Genomic DNA, 14,921 nt, shown 5'->3' with positions numbered 1-14,921 from the left:
TATCTCTCTGACTAATACAGTAGAGCTTCGCGGTTAAATACCGCTCTTACTCATTAGCATTCAGACGTGATTCTAAAACTACGTTCTGGCCGGAAGTGGTAAGTTGAAATTAAGAAGCGATAGGAAAGGGAAGTTTAACTCAAAATTTAACTGTTAATAAAATTAACATAATCCTTACAGTATCATGATAAAAAACATAACCGAACTTAGTTCAAGTATTGTTTCATCACTCAAATATTGCATCATACTTTGTGCATAAAAAAGGCAAATTATATGCTAAACGAAGAAACAAACTTATCAGTAATAATAGACATGACCACTGGTCTTCAAACAAACTCTGCCGCGATATTCTGTGCCTCTCCAATCAAGCAACCAAATGTACCCTAACAGCAATTATTTCCATATCTCTGATAGGGTAGCTTCCAGCCCTCTGAAAAGAGTTTTACTAGCCATATGGACAGAGTCAGTACGCCAGAGCCTATAGATGTATGCATATGGACAGAGACAGCACGTCCAGAAGAAAAGGTTTCCTATATGGTTGAAGAGAGGCCAAATGTAGTGATAACTTCATTTAAGCAATGCTTTCGTTCTCGAGGTAGATCTTCACCAGGTTTACTCCATTTGAACATGCATTATCATCCGTTGCAGTGTAAATTCCAAACCAACTGCTGATGCGTAAAATCTCTTTTTGAGAAAATTTGATTCCACACCATTACACCTCTCAACTTGAGGGCGAAATATTCAATGATGTACCTGCTTTTATTCCAAGTATCTCCGCGCTAGATCCTCAAGCGCCTATTTCTGAATCATCTAGTGATCTTCTTTGAATCATAATTTATCTTATCTAATTAAAACAGAGATAGAATAGCCTTTAAAAATTTTCATTCGGTAGTTTTAGCTACTATTCACAACGTCTTCAGAAAGACATCACCTTCAGATATTGCCTAAGGCCAAGAGTAGAACTAATTGGTCATATGTATAGTCAAAAAGTAGATGGGACACCAGAAATTCACCTTTGGTCATACAGGTACAGTTCCGCCACACTAACTGTGCAGTTCCACCGCAGGTTTGAAGAAGAACCCTTGGGAAGAGATCCGAGGGTTTCTCAACCCCTCTTCTCTCACTACCAACCTCTCGAAAGGACTTTCTTCTCCCCATTCGACGCACAGACACTACACGCGTACAAATCTCCATGCCTTCTCCGGAACTCAAACCGAGGCCTATTGCTGCTGTAGTCAGCGTAACTAATCACTATACTGGCTGACCGGCCTTGATTGGTCACATCATTATTTGCATGTTCCTTTCTAAAGTCACAGTCAGTTTCGCTTACTAAAGTTGAAAACGCGTTTTGAAGCTCAGAATTCTCAACGCGGGTTTTCAACGTGAATAATGCAGCTCTGAATTACTCGGCTCTTGACTTTTTTACAACAGCTTACCTGTTACATAAAATATCTCTTATTGAACTAATTGCAAACATGTTCATTTCTTCAAATAATATTAAATATAATACCTAAGATTTTGCCATAACAAAGACAAAATTCTTGCGCGGAAACTTTTATAAACTTCCATTAGATCACATACCCTGTGAATTTTGATTTTCGTTTTCTGTTTCCTTTTTGCTATTTTGCGATTGAATACCGCTTTACATAATTTTGTTTCGACAAAAACCGAGGTCAAGACTTCCGGGTCCACACTATTACATACTTATACCTGTATTCTAATATTCGTATATTCATTTCACACTAAGTAAAATTAATTTAAAACTCTCAATAAGTAAATCAAAATTGAAAAAAAAATTATGAACCAGTTTAATTCCAAAACCTTCTCTGCCAAAATTATGTATAATAGATATAATTATTAAGAGACATAATTTCTATTACATTTCTGAGTAGTCTGGTACAGAGTAATTTAAACCGCTCAGGAATTTTCGACAATGTATCATAGTGCATGAAAATATTCTCATAATATTCTTCTTCTTTACTTTAGAATTAATTTATTTGCCTAAAATTCATAAACCAGGTATAAAATCATGCAGAATATAACCCAGGGAAAAACAAGGAAAATCTGATTTCAAGTACACTAAAGGAGGACAACTTAAATGCAGACAATAAAAGGAAAAACATAATTTGAAAGTTTACCTATTAATTAACTCCTAAATCTAACACCTTTTCTTCAAAATTCTACTTATTTAGGTTATATTTAAACGCGTGGATACTCATATTTCGACAGTTGAATAATTCAGTACTGAATTCCTTATTCGTAAGTATAACATCTGTGCATCATCTAGTATATTTACTGCCTAATACACATGTTGGTTGAATAACTTTACCTTGTATACAACTTCCGGCTATAAAATAATTTTTTTACTGGGACCAGATCTTAGGACAGCCTTCAATGGAATTTTTTGGCTTACATCCTACTGTAATGAACTGTTTAATATGACTAAATTTTTAAATTATTAAGTAGCAAATGATTTTGCAGAACTTTCTTCTAAATTTGTAAACTGGATTTTTTTTTTTTTTTTTTTTTTTTTTTTTTTTTGTCGCCACAAATATAGTACAGATTTTTTTTTCCAAAAGTCTGCCGGCTTCTAAAATCTGGCTCGTCTCACTTCACTCAGTATCTAACAGGACATGGTCCCTTCATGACTTACCTGCATCGCTTCAGACGACGCGAAAACGAGCATTGCTCATGCGGGATGGTAGGAGATCCGGACCACTATCTGTTCGCTTGCAGAGAGACCGCTAAATATCATCTTAAGCAACCAGTAGCAAACCACATCCATGCATGGGCCGAAGCTACTTCAAAAAATCGCAATGCATTGAAACGCATATGCGATTGCATAAACATTGCATAATCTCAGACAGGCTGGAGTAATTCTCAGCCACCATTCTCGTCACCAGCACAGCCCCTGTATGCTCTGTACCTGTAGCGAACTAATTTTATCTTAAGTTAGCTTATTCGGCTTTTCTTATTCCCTGTATATATTTATCTTCTTGAACTGTAAACCTTGAATTATGAACCTTGAACTATGTATTTTGCCTTATTTTATGTATTGTTTCCACTGTTTTGCCTTTTTTTATTTTATGCATTGTTTTACTTTCTAGTTTTTTACTTCTTATTACTTTTAGTATTTGTAACCACCTATCCATTACTCTGTAAATATGTAACTGGAATTGTTCTTCACGCCCGCAATGCACCCTTCTTCCATCATGCACTATCGTCTTCGTCCAGCATTTGTTTGCACTGCCCCCAGCAGTCGTCTTGAGCACAGTATGTATTTATAAGTGTGTCTTTTGTTCAAGTTATTTCCGTCAGCGGGGCTACCTGGCCGATATGCTAACTACCCAGTGGACCGGCTGCCTCGTTGTCGGTGGAAAGAAAGAAAAGTGTTTGTAGTGAGAAGTGGCAATTGACATAGAACGAAACTTGAAGCATTATTTGTGTTAAATATGTGAAACAGTATGTTATGAGGGAATCACTTAACAGGAATTTGGCTGTAGCGTTAAAATGAGATTTGTTAGAAAAGAACGTTCATTCTAATTATTTCTTTTGTCAGATTACCGTTGTTAAGGACATAACCATGTCTGTAATCATTATTGATGACAATCATAAACACATAACTATCATCTCAAGTTTTGTTTTAAATTATTTAAATTTACAATTTATTTCAACGCATGATGTCACTTCTGTAGTTACATCCTTAGGAATAGCCTGTATTTTGATCATTAATTTGAAGAAAGTTAAACTTGGTAGAACACGTGGTGTCAGTTTTGTAGTTATAGCTTCAAGGACAACTTGTGCTTTGTTCACCAATTTGAAGAAAGTTAAACTTGGTTCATTATTTTTTTCTTACTTAAAAGTTAGTTACTCTTTATGTCTTAATCAAATACGCAATTTCAATAAATTCAGTAACGTAATTTAACACTAAGTTTATGGACATTTTTGTATACTTTTATTTACGGACATCTGTCAAACTGACGGATATAGCAAACCATGTACTTTCTTAAAAAAAACCGATTCATTTAATTTGAAAACACTTACAATTTTAACTCTAGAACTACCGTTCAACGTTAAATTGATGAACTTGTAATTTTTTTAATCGTCATAAGAAAGTTATAGTAGTTTTTGTATTGACAGATTTGTCAGATCTTGTACCCGAACAATCTTCGTTAATACTAACTATTCTCCCCAGCAATTCAATATCTCTTTTTAACTTACTCGTGATAGCTAAAGAAAGGTAGTTCGTCAGAATAAAGTAAAACTAGTACTTTCCTTTAATTCTATAATGATATTGCTGATATTTATCTTGTTTTTGTCGTCTTCTCCATGTATTTCGCACAAGAATAGTTGCCAGAGTCTCAAGGAGGTTGGACTTCCACGCCAATTTTGAGAAAAGGAGTTACGATGGTCTCCCACCCCTGTCCTCTAACACCAACAATAGGAGAGGACTTGTTTAGAGTACCCCTTGCCTCAAAGAGACATTTACTCAAAGAGACATACATTTACAATGTCCATGCCTTCTCCGGGACTTGAAACCGGGGCCTTCGGTTACGCAGTACGCTTCTCTAACTACTATACCTCTAATACTTTCTTCTCGATCTTCTCTACTCGCACTAACTTAAACCTTTTCTAAGGCTTCTTAACCCACTGACTGGAACTCAACTATTTCAGATGGTTCATTAGTCTATTATGCCTGTTGCTTAATGTTTACGCTTTGGGCACGTACGGTTGATAGATAATGACATATGACATACTTCTTGCTCTGGAGAACCACGATGCCTTGATACTGGGTTCGAAGTTATCAAAAGATATTTCCGTTGAATTTTGATTTTTATTTAGTAAAAACGTTCTAAGGACTCTAGTAATCCATTTGTCAACAGGAAAAGAATTTCATGAAAAAAATCCGGTTTATTGCGATTAACTATGAAACTAGCTTACAGGTCATTTTGACGGGTATCTGCAGAGATACATCATACAGATCTCTAAAATTAAAGAGTTGAAGGGGAAATAAATTTGGTATGTATTCATATTATTAAATCGATAATTGTCGGCATAAATTATAAAAACAATGGTTTTCGCAATTTTGATTCATAAAGTCCGAAATCCGTCAAACGTCAGGTCTATATGTAGTGCTAAGGAATTTAATTCATCTGTTTTTTATCAGAGCTATTAGAGTTCCTTTTAAAAAAGAACATTAATTTGCTTTGCGAATAATGGAGATGTCTAATATTTAAACACAATTTATTTTATATTCGTTATAAACACGAAAATTAATGAAACATTGCAATAATGTATTTTAACTTTAAGCAGATTTCTTTGTCTCCATGTCAGTAAAATCTCAGCAAGCGATTTCTTTCTCCATCTGATGAGCACGTGAATGATTTTATCGCTTATCTTAACGGTCTGCTATTTCATTCAGTTCAGTATATTAATTTGTTATACGTTAAAAAAACATACGAAACATGAAATTTCCTTAATATTTGAATGACTTTCTGGAAAAGCTTGTAAAGACAATTTTGTGTGGTTGATAGAGAAATACGCTGCTAGTGTTATAAGGTATTTCTCCCACCTTCTTGGCATGCTTTCGTGGTGTGGTGGTCTGCACGCTGTACGCGTATTCCAGAGGTCCGCGGTTCAATTACTGGCGAAGGCCGGTCTCAAGTCTTCTGCTTTCAAAAAATCCTAATATCTCTACAGTGTCACTTCATTTGAGCAAACACTGTCTGCTGCTCAAAAAGCCTAATTCATCAGCTGGGGTCAAACCTGGAAATTGTCGCTGGCTAGCCCCATGTTTATATTGCCAAACTAAAAGTGCATTCTTGATGCGAATGGCATGTCAGATATCTATTCTCTGCTTTTAGCGTGCTGTATAATAGTATCATGCAGTATGTTGGCAGAATATGTAAGCATTGTTGCTTAGAGGTCCAGCTCTGATAAGCCGAAGAGTGTATGTGGGAGCAGTCTTTTGAAATAGCAGTTTTCATCATGCCTGTTGTTTCTAATCTATAAACAAGGCGAATGTTTGTTTAAAGGTAAGTTTCCTGCTAATTTGAAGGTAAAGGCTGTGTGTGAGTGGAGCATTGCTAGTGATGCCATCTGTTTGGCGATAAAGCTATCAGACCAACAATGAGAGCAAGATTGCGCCTGTCGTTGGCAAGAGCATTGAGCACCATACAGGTGACAGTACGATTTCGCACAGTTTTGCCCCATGCCGCACAGACACTATACATTTACAAACATCTATGCCTTCTCCAGGATTCGAACTCGGATCCTTCTGTACTGCAGTAGGCTTCCCTAATTACTATACCATATGGGTAGCGGATACCTACGTTCGACATTTAGCACACTGCTACAAAATCTGCGTTCGACTTTTACCCTACTGCTACAAAATACCTCTAATACTAATAGTAAAGATGCTAAATAATTTCAGTGCTCTTAATCTAATTTAATAAATAAACCTTCTTGCTAGTCTTTTATCACAATACCAACTCAATATTGTTCATCTAAGACATTTCCTTACTGTTTAAATCCGCTTGCTCCAGAAATATGCGAATTAGAGAACAGTAAAATAAAAAAAGTAAAAGGTAAACAATACAGATGATTGAATTTAATTGGGAACTCAAGTTAGATATCCAAAGCTTTATTGTTTGAAGGGCCACCTGCTGCTCTCTGGATTTCATATGAGCTGTTGAAAGAAATTTTATAGCTGTTATGGAAGGTAAATTATCAAATCAAAAAGCAAAAGTACATTTTCAAGATATGAGCCCTTAATTTGGAGATGAGTGGTTTATAATTTTGATGTTTAGTAAAAATAAGTGTAAAATACTTTTCAAATTGTTAATTATTTGAGTTATTTGATTATTATATGTTCAGATTACTGGTTTAAATAAATTTATTTAAGCTTAAAGAAGAACAAATGTAACAACAAAAACACATAAATGCCACTAAAACACATTCATAGAATATAAACGCGATAAGATAATAGTGTTGCCAAAAAGTGCAAAGCAGATGCGACAACGGAATCACGGATTTAACATTATCGTAAATAAGTGTATTTGGAATTTATGTAATTGCTTACCTTTATATTAAGATGAAATAACTATTATTTATTTTTAATTCCCCAAACCCAAGCAAGATCTTAAGAAAAATTTAAGTTGACTTAGTCTAGGAACTTCTATCAAAAATTTTCAAAAAACTTAATTTAGTGCTTAAAATCATAAATCACCAAAAGCAAATAAAACAATTAGTAGTATTAAAAGCAGGTATGCATTTACATCTTTGGTTTACGTATATATACTTTAACCTATCAGCAAACTGCATAAAATCAAACTCATCTAAAATGCTTTTAATGAAAACCTTTTCTAGTTTTAAGTTTTTTAAGTTTTCTTTCTTCTGATCGAAATTTTAACTTTCCTTGCGTAGTTCATATGCAAACAAGTATACTAAATATTATTGTTTGACCTACACTCGCTACCAGATAATAGTGATACTAAAATCCCATGATAAAAAATGGAGTTTTTACGCAGTGTCTGTGGACAACCGTAGTAACTGCAACGAAAACCCCCCTAAACTAAGACCATCCCAAAGGATACAGATCACAATCAAACCTCGTATCTGTACCGTATTGATTCCTACCTGCATATAGCTATATCAGCAATAAACGGAACGCTGGGAAAGCGAAACAGTCCGTCCGTCTTCTTTTCCTTATATCTATCTATCTATCTATATATCTATATACATACATATATATATATATATTTCCCTCCATGTACCGATATATCGACTGCCCGCTCCCGTATAAGCGAGAGAGATTGTAGTATTGAAGAGATGGCAAAAGTGAAGCAAAAATGGAGCGGGGATATGAAATGAAATGGAGTTGAGGAAGTGAAGGATGGTAAAAGTGCCATTTCAATCAGAATGAGAGAAAGAAAAAAAAAGCGAAATATTTTTTAAAGGGGAATAGCAATTTCTTTGGAAAGAAAACTTTATTCTTTATACTGCAGGGCTACTTTATCGAACTATATTACACTATATTTTATTTTTGGAAGAAGGAAAGTACTGCTATAAAATGGTGACTAATAAGGTTATTAATATAAAAAAAGATATTAATGTTTTTCATGCAAAAACTGTCTGTAACAGTCTTGCATCAGCTTTCAAACATAGAAGAAAGGATTTACCTCGTTGCCAACTCTTGAAGCTCAATAACGAAAACATGGTGAATTTAAACTGTAATACCTGGAACAAAAGTATGATTTTAGCAACATTGCACAAAATCATAACAGAGACATGAGTGAAAATGAAAAAAAAAAAAAAAACTGATGTGTAGTTCACGTGACTTCCTTGTACGGAATATTAAATTATACACAATTTTTCCTGCATTTCATTTAACCTTATTTCCTCGAATTTCATTAGACATATGTTTCTCATTCAGTTAATTCAGTTCTCCCTTCGCGGCAAGGCAAAAATACATAATAACTGAAAATATTTTCATTAAAAATTGAAAGATATAGAAAAACATAAAACACCAAATATAGTTAAAATAATTTTTAAACATTTTTGAAATTAAAATTACAGTTTCTACGCGAAAACAAGCAATTCGGTCAGCGGGGAAAAGGCAGATTTTTCGGTGCACAAAATTAAAAGTCTCCGTTTGGTCCTACTCGGCAAAAACACACAGAAGGAGCAGAAAGACTCAATTCAATATTCTGCTACGTTTCAAATGTAAACAAATATGGCTCCTGTAGTAAAAAAAATTAGGCTTAGCCGCACTTAAATAATTTTTAATTATTGATAATTCTACAACTATTGCATGCAGATTAACTTAAGGTATAAAAACCTTAACCGAAAGATAAGAACAACATCATTCAATCATTTTTAGAGCAAAGAAGCCGCAATTTACCAACATATAAGAATACAAAATACTGAGCGCAATGAGCCGAGTAACAGAGTGGGTATATATATATATATATATGTTTATGTACTTTTTGTGCGGACGATTGCAACCAAAACGAGAGTTGCACAACAACATGATATAGCAGTCCTATATATAAAATTTCAATGTTCTGAAACTATTTGTTTTTGAGTTATGCGAGATACATACGTAAGTACAGACGCCTCGAAAATATCTCTATTAAATATTAAACCAGGTCTATAATTCATTTTGGGAAAAAGAGTCCTTTATTCTGTCCTTACGTACGGATATCATGTAAAAACATCGTTAAATTGCATTCGATAGCGGTCAAAATGGTTATTTTCGTTGAAATATGTTACCCGGAATGTTTCGTGATTACAATATTTCCTTTACATCGTGCAAGGAAATAAAAAGGTTTTTTTCCAAAGATTCCTCCTGCAGTTGTAAGTTAAAAAATTGTATCATTTAATTGCTTATTGGAAACAAAAAATGCAGTAAATTATCTTTGGAAAATACATCTTATTCTAAGCCAAAATTGATTTCAAGTCCTTAAATGGAATCGATGAAATGGCAGTTACACAACAACGCATAAAAGAAATGACCTTTAACTCCTTGCAAGTTTAATTCATTAAGATTTCCTGACTGATTCAAGTATAAATTATTAACTAAAAGTCTTCTTCAGAAGCAATATGGAAATTCTGAACATTGTTTCTGTATTCTATATATAAATATGTGTTTAATGGGTTGATTCCAGTTCGACGTTTCCAGTTAATAAAATCATATTTTATAGGGTCCCTATAAAAAGACTTTTAAACGCAATCGTCCTTTCTTTTTTCTTTTCCAATTGTACACCTTGCACAAGCTATGTTAACAATTTTAATAATGTTTAGAATTTTTTAACAATACAAGCAAATGAGTTTATTATTCTTCTTTGTAATTAGTTAATTACTTAAATTACTATTTTGTTTAAAGAAGCTTTTCTTGCCAACAAAGCAAATACTCTCACGTGCGTTTTTCTTTTAGAAAACAGCCATCTATTAGAAAGAAATTTTACTGTTAGATTTCGATGTCTCCTCGACAATACTTCCGGTTTCTTGGTAAGTTTATTAAAAACTATTTTTCTGTTTTATCGCTTTGGAATTATAAGTACGTAATGTAATTATGATTTGATTTTAGGGCTTAAGTACGTAATATTATTGTGATTTGATTATAGTGGTTAAGTATACAATGCTATTATGATTTGATTGTAATGGTTAAGTCCGCAATGTAATTTTGATTTGATTCTAGTAGTTTACGTAATGTATTAATGGTTTGATTCTAGTGATTAAGTATGCAATGAAATTATGATTTGATTCTAACGTTAAGTTGGCAATGTAATTATGATTTTACTCTAGTAGTTTACGTAATGTAATAATGATTTGAGTCTAGTGATTAAGTACATAATGTAATTATGATTTGATTCTAGTGCTTAAGTACGTAATGTTATTGTGATTTGTTTCTAGTGGTTAAGTACGTAATGTATTAGTGGTTTGATTCTAGTGCTTAGTTATGCAACGAAATTATGATTTGATTCTAGTGGTACTCTAACTTTTAGAAAGATCTTTGCAATATATAAACTCGGTACCGCTAAAGAAATAAACTTACTTCTTGAAAAAAGTCCCTTTATTGCTACCTTACTATATTTTTATTAGGTTATTTCAAGTATATCATCATGTGTCGTATTATTAAGACACTTTTGCACTTTTATTTACTTTTCTGACATTTTTACATTTTACTTGAAATTGTTTTTACTTTAAGCAGAAACTTGGTTTTTAAAATAAGCTGCTTTAAAAATTATTGTAATTATTAACGAAAATTTACCTGTGATTTCTTATAGTAGCACAGTTTTAAATTTTAGACTCATTATCTTAAAGATTCAAGGAATTTTGCACTGTATGTTAATGCTCAATGAATCGAAATGTTGAAATGAATTCTCTTGCATAATACTTTGCTGTAATTTTTTTATAGTTAATTTATATCCTTTTTAGAAATTTTTTAATGAAATATCCCCCTCCCGAATGTACCAAAAGGGAATAGCTTTTACCTTCGGTTCTTACGTATTAGAGCAACCACCATAGTCCCCAGATTTTTAGAATGATTCACTATGACAACTATGTACAAGCAACGTTGCCATTTTCATATGTTTTTTGTTATATTCCAAGTTCCAATGGTTTTCGGAGAGAAAGTGAATTTTTTTTCCTTAAAATTAATTTCAAAATATGCATTTGTGAGATTTGCCTGCGATGGAAGAAACTGTGACTTTGAATCTGTTCTTAAAACGATGGCTGAAAACTTCCACCAAAAAGGAAGAAATAAAATCCTACCAGTAAAGCAAGTTTATTGATTTAATAGCAATAAATAATTTTTTGCTATTAAATTTCATAATCATTTTTCTTCTGTAAAAAATCGCCAAACTGCGCCAATGAGGTTGTGGTAATGTATAAGTACTCTGTTTTCACGTACAAATGTTATGAAAGAAAAGGAAAAGGATGTATTTATGACATTTTAAAATCGCAACTGTTGTCTGTAACTATTTTTGAAATTAATCGACGTCATCCGATGTTTGAAATTCGGTAAGAGAATAAATATAAGTAAGAGATGATTCGGTATTTGTCTGTCACAGCGATCTTTGAGTTAGAAACAGCTAAAATAGCGATAAAGTGATAAATGTTGTAAGCTTTTACTTATCCTTCATGTTTCTTCTTTATGGGTGAATTCAAAATCTTTTTTACAGCTGGATTCAAATATGTTCACTTTCATTTCTCTCATAATAACTTGCACATGAACTTTAGGTTGTTCACGTATCTTTATGCTTGTAAAGTGAGCATTAAAAATCGTGCGTTTCTTCTGTCACTAGATGAAACAGAAGCAAAATTGTTTTTGAATAAAGAGTTGATTGTATTTTAAGTGTGAATTCTGCAATGTAGAATGGAATGTAGTACGGATGTAGCCAATTAGTGACATAGAATTTCATTCCGATAGCGCTTTGCGCATCATTTATTCAGTATTTATATTGAAAGGATATTTTAAATTAAAGTAAGCTGACAGTTTCTAGGGGCTAGAGACATATCAGTGAATTAATGCAACCGAAAATCAACGTAATCAGGATTCTGCAACCATTTGATGAACTAATTATCTTTGCGCATAACAGTAAAAACCTTTTGCAGGGTTTTTTCTTAACCAGAAAAAGATTGTACTATTGGACCTTTCCTAAAAAGGAAATCATCTACTTTGTACCAACATTCAGTTGTATTAGTATTTTGAAATTCAGTACATGGATGGTATAATGGTAAATGACTAATTGCTCCAAAATACAAATGTTTGATTTACAAGAATAACAAAAATATTGTAGAGCAATAAGCATTACCATCGACAGTTTCACATTTACTTGGCTTCTACTTAGGCGAGCTCATGCGACGCAAGATATACAGAAATACTACGAAGATACTTGATCCCACATTTTGATGTTGCATTAAATTACAAACCATAGACTGCAGATAAACAAACAAATTAAATATAAGTTTTCATTTAAGTTTGTTTCTTTTTAATTGTTATTGTCTGCATCTGAAATTTTATTGGTTACTTTCATATTAAAGTGGCCCCAGCTTATGCCTTGAAATTTGGCTGCATTTAAAATTAATTTGGCGAAAATTAGAAAAAGCTACAGCAACCTTTGAAACTGAAACTTTGATGTGTACAGGTGAGTAATAGAGTTAGTTTACCTTTCTGGAGTTTACAGTTCGGCAGTTTCTACTCTTAGAATAAAATGCTTTCTCTTCTCTTGCATATTGCTGCCACTTGAATTCTGTTAAGTAGGAATTCAAGTGTTGCTGAGTCTTTCTTTTTGCCATTTAACCGCTTCAGTATCATACTTGTACATCTCTACACGGACGGCTGAAAACGAGGAAAGGCACAGGTATGGAACAGGTTTTCGCATGGAAAATGACCCAGGCACCTATAAATGGACAGAAAGCTTAGAAGCAATAGCTCAGTATTCTAAGCGAAGCTGATAGCTCTCAGCACAGCGATTATGTTTGCCTTTGGACTTCAAAATCAGAGAACTGTCATTTGCGGTGACCCTTCATCAGGTTTGGAGGCAATTGCACATCAAAACAGTAGGAGCTCTCAAGTCAACAAAATACTATACCAGTCATAGTGCTTATTTTTAACTGATTCTGGTGTGTAAAGGAATCATAGGGAATGAGGCCCTTGACACGCTATCAAGAACAAACTGCCAAGATTCCTAGGTCGTTTTTTTTAAATAAGACACCTTTCACAAACTAATTTGACACTGACAAAAGAGATAGAATGACGCATAGGTAGATAGGCGAATATTTCATCTTCTTCCCAAAATAAATGCAGAACTCAAATCACATTGATTTGTAACCTCACCCGGCTACTAACGGGATACGGATCCTACCTGGCCTGTCTCCACAGATTTAGATTCGAGATTAAACACTCTGTGACTGTGGAGAAGAAGGTGACGTGGGTAACTACCATTTTCAATGTCCCAATACTAGCTCTTGGCATCTTAAGAATCCAGTGGACTCCGCGTGGACAATTAACACACTCAAAAACAGGGCTGTATTGCAAGTCAATGAAATATAAAATTAATGTGTTTGGATAAATACCTCAGACTGGGGTCAGCTCTATATCTTAATCACGATTTTTGCATTTACCTTGCTCTAATTAACAAATCTGTGCAAAGAAGTCTTGTATAGATGAATGATAGTAGGAACCAAAATTTCTAACTAAAACTAAGTACTAGAATTTCGTAACAAAACAGCTGAAAATGCAACCACAAAGTTATTTAGTTAACACATATTAATGTACCAGTAGTCTAACAAAAATAGATCTTACTTGCCACTGCAAACTACTTTCCCTTTTGGAATCAAAAGGAAATGTAGTTTGGTCAGCAGAAAATCTCTGCTGGGATGGAGCAATTCCGTTTGGTTTATCATCATGGCCAAAAGCCATCTCAGCGGCGAACAATAACAGCAATCCCCATCCAAAGGTTAACCAAAACTCAGAGGCATAGTTACGATGGGGCAAAAGGGAACATCTGTCCTCGGGCGCAGCATCCAGGGGGCGCCAAATTGATGTTACAAAAATTTAGAATGAAATGTTTTCCATTCTTGGCATACAAAAGGGGGCGCAAAATCTTCACTTGTCCCCGGGCGCTGAAACCCTAGCTAAGGCTCTGCCAAAACTTAATCTAAAATGTCAAATACAGAAAGAATGTAAATAATATTCGGTGAAAGAAGCACTGGGGAAAATATTTGATTTTATTATTTAAATCCATTTCTAAAAATATGCTAATTCCGAACTTAATAACTGTTAGAAAAGTTTTATGTGAAATCTTAACTCAAACATTATGACTAAAATAATATCTTCTGAGAAGCACGAGTATTTTAAGCCTTTTGCAAGCAAGCTGTAAATTTAGAGTCGATTAAATATTCGTTATATAACTATTTTTTTCTCTTTGCAGAGGCTGGACATCAGGGGTCGAATAAAAGTGCTGCACGGTCAAAATCACAAAACGGAAGAGCCTCCCTTGGCCTTGTTTGCCGTATGCACGCCTTTCGGCCCACCATCCCTCCTCGAAATGCCGCACAAGGACACCATGTTCAAAAGCAAACACAAACTCGATCTCTCTCTAGTCTCTCTTGACCAAAGGTGAGTAAGAAAACTTATTCTGTACCAATCACGTAATATATGGTATTACGTTCCTGAAAGTTATTAGTTGGACACATTATAAATTAAATGCATTTTAATTTAGATAAATTTGTGCATAATCAAAAAAGTAAAATTACATTTCAGTTTTAAAAAATTACGTCTATTGATTTTAAGTCATTATTTATTAGTTATACGTTTATTAAATTCAAAAACTAAGAAAGTTAATACTTTGCTATGGGAACCGGCTCCGCTCGAGGGTGCACGGAACAATTCGGTTCGTTAATCAATAACT

General features: G+C 33.8%; 1 protein-coding gene across 1 annotated transcript in view; it reads left to right on the top strand.

Annotated features, from left to right (window-relative positions):
- The window catches only part of LOC118195411 (uncharacterized), a 380,537-nt gene that overhangs the window by 339,530 nt on the left and 26,086 nt on the right, over positions 1–14,921 (top strand). The window contains exons 6-7 of the mRNA XM_085817665.1: positions 9,938–10,011; positions 14,442–14,629. Of these exons, the coding sequence (XP_085673791.1) occupies positions 9,938–10,011; positions 14,442–14,629 (262 nt within the window). The remainder of the gene's footprint in view (positions 1–9,937; positions 10,012–14,441; positions 14,630–14,921) is intronic.

This window comes from Stegodyphus dumicola, chromosome 5 (assembly GCF_044657685.1).
Source record: "Stegodyphus dumicola isolate Sdum_Otavi_A_Nest chromosome 5, ASM4465768v1".
NCBI classification, from domain to species: Eukaryota; Metazoa; Arthropoda; class Arachnida; order Araneae; family Eresidae; genus Stegodyphus; species Stegodyphus dumicola.
The sequence above is the reverse complement of the archived record's forward strand: the minus strand, read 5'-3'. Positions and strand labels throughout refer to the sequence as shown.